Consider the following 4210-nt stretch of genomic DNA (forward strand, 5'->3'; position numbering starts at 1 on the left):
AAAACGTCATCGCCGACTCGTGTCGCGACAAGTTTGGTCGAATCTAGATCAATATTGCACAAACCATTGACTTTAAACGAGTTGCGGATCTACTAAAAACCATTTATTATTTAACGGCCATAAAAATTATATTTATATTAATGATGTCTCCAAAGTCTGACGAGCAGAAAAATAACTTATCAGAAAACACGCGCCCTGCCGTTCGATGCGCCGCTCCGCGACGAAAACAAGCTTAAACAATGACGTCGTCGAACGGTGCAAACTAGGTAAGTAATCCTACAGTTTTTGTTTATAGAATAGTTTATATGGATTATTCCCAAAAAAAAATTATACGTGTTTTGGAAATGTTGTGTCAAATTAGTCTAGAATCGATTAATTTTATAGAAGAAAACTTTTCAAACAGCCGTAGTTCGTAAACTGCATACGTGGCGGGCTGTGATTGGCTCATGTATTTAAGTGACTCGCACAACATGGAATTCATAAAACACGGAACGTATCTACCGTGTTATGGAGGGGTCTACTGTAAAGAGGTCAATAAAGTGATCAATCTACTACACTAAATTCGCGTTTAGAAAACGAGTTTGCGATTTTATAATAAAAAGTTTTTTGCGTAGGCTCTTCGATTGGGATTTTCAGAAAAGAACTGGTTTATTTTAAGTGTTAATTTAAAAAATTCTTTATAGCTTACATTTATTCAAAGCATTTTCAACCAATTCGTTGTGAAAACTGGCTACAAATATAAATGTTGAATGCACTACTTCATCTTAAATCACAAGAACATCTAATTAAAGAAAAAAAATATGTGGTATTTATAAAAATAATATAAAATTACCTATTCACCGCATGTAATGCAAGCATTTAACCTACAACAAGATAAATTTTTTAAAATAATTTTATTGTTTTATATGAATTTTACATCTATTTTGAGTTACATTAATACATAACAACAAAATTCACATTCTCCACGATGCTAAGCAGTGTTTTATATACCCCCACCAACGGGTAGTCCCACCCATACAAAAAAAGGATTCGAATGGTCCACAATGTTCCAGAACATTCCACAACATTCGAGTGTTCTAGAATGTTGTAAAATGCTCTCGAATACTTCCGAATGATCTGGACTGTTCTAAAAATTTCTAGTAGGCGAAACTTCCTGCCCTTATATCTTCAACAGCACGCCCTTCAGTTAAAAACGGGAACCTTCTTCATGGATGGAGGATAGAGTGCTACCACACCATATAATTCCCTTGATCGTACCGGGACTCGTTTTTGAGTTTTAGCGGCACGCACATTGTACGCTTTACCTTTATTATATATACTGATCATTATGTTAATGCGGAAAACGAGTAAAATCGTCATTAAATTTGACACTACTGGAGACACAACCGACTCCCTTTATCGCCCTAATCCCTCGACCTTTAATCACCAAAATTTAAATTAATTGCATCAATACATTAATAAACAAACCTTCCTGTAAAAGTTCAAAAATTTCCAACATAAAGCAAAGGAATTATTAAGCTTGAAAGAGGGTGAAGAAAATCTTGCCCTTCACACATGCTAATATCCATACATACAGAAAAAACCTCCGAATTTTTTTGCATATGTCATGTTCTTGTTATTTTCTTAATTTTTTCTTCGAAGGAGACATCGAACCCTGTGTATATAATTATAAGACCATTTGAGTGCCCACAGGCAAAAAGTATTAACAACGGAAATAATTATTTAGTTCGTTAAGTACTCGTTTATTTTAAATTTTTAACTGTAAATTTACAGAACTTGATTTTAATACTTTATAATTATTAGTACGTTGTTATTTCATTAGTAAAAATTATTAACAGAAAACAATTTGCGCTCAAAATTTCTATATGCGTACAGCATTTACGAAATTCGAGTACAAAGATTAATTTCTTCCTTATTGCTTATAATGTTTACAAGAATTGAAACAAAATCGTTTGCAAAACAAATATAAAATGACTTTCGAGCCATACTTTATATAAAAAGAAATTTCAGTACAGACATTTTGATTTAAAGACTTTTTAAAATTTAAATATATTTCATACAAAATCATTAAACTTTTATTAATATAAATAAATGATTTCAGGAAATTTCAGCATAAAATAATGTTCGATAATCATATGATATTAGATATAAACAAAGATAAATATATATTTTAGAAAAGTGCAGAGTAAGGATTTATATCTTATCTTCACTTGTGATTACTACAGTTATATAAAGTATTTATACGAAATATATCACTTTCGCTCAACCCTGGTTTACTGCTGATGTCAATGAGGCTCACACCCTGTTGTAATGCTTCCATAGTTTTGCTGCGCCCGTCCTTTGAGAAGTATGTTTCTCCATAGAGCATAACGGAATTATAATCAAATCCATTAAATATTCTAATTTGACTTGTCGGTAACTTAAGGAAATTCCATGTCTCATCTACAAATAGATAAGAATACATTAAACACAAGTATTAATTTATATTTATATATACTGCAAATAATTGTTAAAATTGAAATTCTTTTACTTGGTTTTATATTCTCCCAAAATACTTTTATGTATACATCTCTGTCGGGTCGATTCTGCTCGTGGTAGAAGCCAACAGCGTGATTCAATTCGTGTTCTATGCTTCCATAGTTCCAGCAACCTTTTGCCAGTGATAACAATTGTTCTCCTTTCTTTCGACCGACATGTGAAAAACAGCTAAAAGTACACGAATTAATTATACATTTGTTGTATACTTTTTTGGATGGTTTTTTGCATTACTTACCCAGGACCTTTAAAAATTTTTACGTAATCTTTTTCATTGGTTCTCCAAATAAATCGAATACAAGTTTTTACTTTGAAATACCTCATACTTTTCTTTATTAATCGTCTAAATTTTTTGTAACCAACTGAAACTTTTAAAACAAGTTATTAAAACATATATATTTCAAATATTCTAACACAATTGGAAACGAATTTTTACGCAGTTCTTTGTCAATTACGTATGGAATGGTTCCTCCGGGCCACAAATCATAATTACTTGGAACTGCACCCCTCGTCTGAAAATGTTTAATTAAACGAGTAATTTGGAGTAACAATGATTATTTTACATTTACACCACAACTATTTAATTTACAGTCTTCTATCGATTTCTATTATTACTTACATTATCGAAATCACCAATGATATCGCCACCAAAAAGATTGGGATTTTGCATGAGTAGCTCTGCATCTTCTGAATTTACTTATAATTTTGCAAGTTAATTAATCTAAAAGCTATAATACTAACAATGATTATGGGTTGAATAACCTTACCTTCAGAATGCTCCTGATTTGGAATGTTAGAAAAAGCTAAGAGGAAGATTGCTAAACAAATCATTTTGAAAAGTTACAGCTCGAAATGGAAATAATGCACTATATTATAAATAAAATAGTGTGTACACGGATGCACTTTTGTTTATATAAATGAAAGAAATGTTTATATTAAATAAATGCAGAATAAACTTTTAGATATTTTCCCCGGCTGTTATGTGAAACAGAGAAAAAGTATAGCTATCTGTCAAAAAATAACCCCCAAGATTTTCATAATTTTGTACCCACGACGCGTTGAAACGTCGAGAAATAAAAACAAGACTGGTGAAACCTATCTATATTATGTTTATTATAATATTTAATTTAATAAAATATGCTAACTGGGAAGATTTTACTGCAGCTTACATTGACCGTTAACGAAAATGTTCAGTTCTCTTTTGTGTATGCGCGTGGACATGCGAAATGAACGGATTGAACGGAACATAACACAAAACCTAACGTTGAGAATTTCTACCTAACTGATATTTGGTTTAAGTTATAAAGTGTACTTTTCAGTTTAAATCGAGTGGTTCGACAGAACATAAGATAGCAAAAGTCATTGCGCTAGCGCATGGAAATCGGACAGACAGTCCAAAGTTCTAACATAAGTACTTTACCACTACCGTGAATTATCGTGCTAAAAAAAATATTTCCTTTTTTTAGATATTAGTGTGTGTGTCTGGAAGACAAGAATGTGTTCATTCACTTTAAAAAATAACTCTCGTATATTAATACTATTAAATTTCAATCGCTAAAAGTCAAGTCTTTAGAGAGATAGACAGAGTTAATGTGTCTTAGCATGTGATAGCATGGAGTCTGTCTTCTCTTTTACGAATACAGATAAGAGATAAAGATAGCATTAAAAGATTTCT

General features: G+C 31.5%; 1 protein-coding gene across 1 annotated transcript; it reads right to left on the reverse strand.

Moving 5' to 3' along the window:
- Positions 1-2206: 2206 nt before the first annotated feature.
- Positions 2207-3027, reverse strand: LOC111621126 (astacin-like metalloprotease toxin 2). The gene is made up of 4 exons (XM_023363197.1): positions 2972-3027; positions 2774-2903; positions 2531-2706; positions 2207-2442 (listed from the first exon to the last, which is right to left on the reverse strand). Exons 2-4 carry the CDS (start codon positions 2857-2859, stop codon positions 2207-2209), a joined length of 498 nt encoding a protein of 165 aa, XP_023218965.1. The 5' UTR covers positions 2860-2903; positions 2972-3027.
- Between the last annotated feature and the right edge of the window lie 1183 nt (positions 3028-4210).

This window comes from Centruroides sculpturatus, unplaced genomic scaffold, assembly GCF_000671375.1.
Source record: "Centruroides sculpturatus isolate CEXI.00-Female unplaced genomic scaffold, Cexi_2.0 scaffold171, whole genome shotgun sequence".
Taxonomy (NCBI): Eukaryota; Metazoa; Arthropoda; class Arachnida; order Scorpiones; family Buthidae; genus Centruroides; species Centruroides sculpturatus.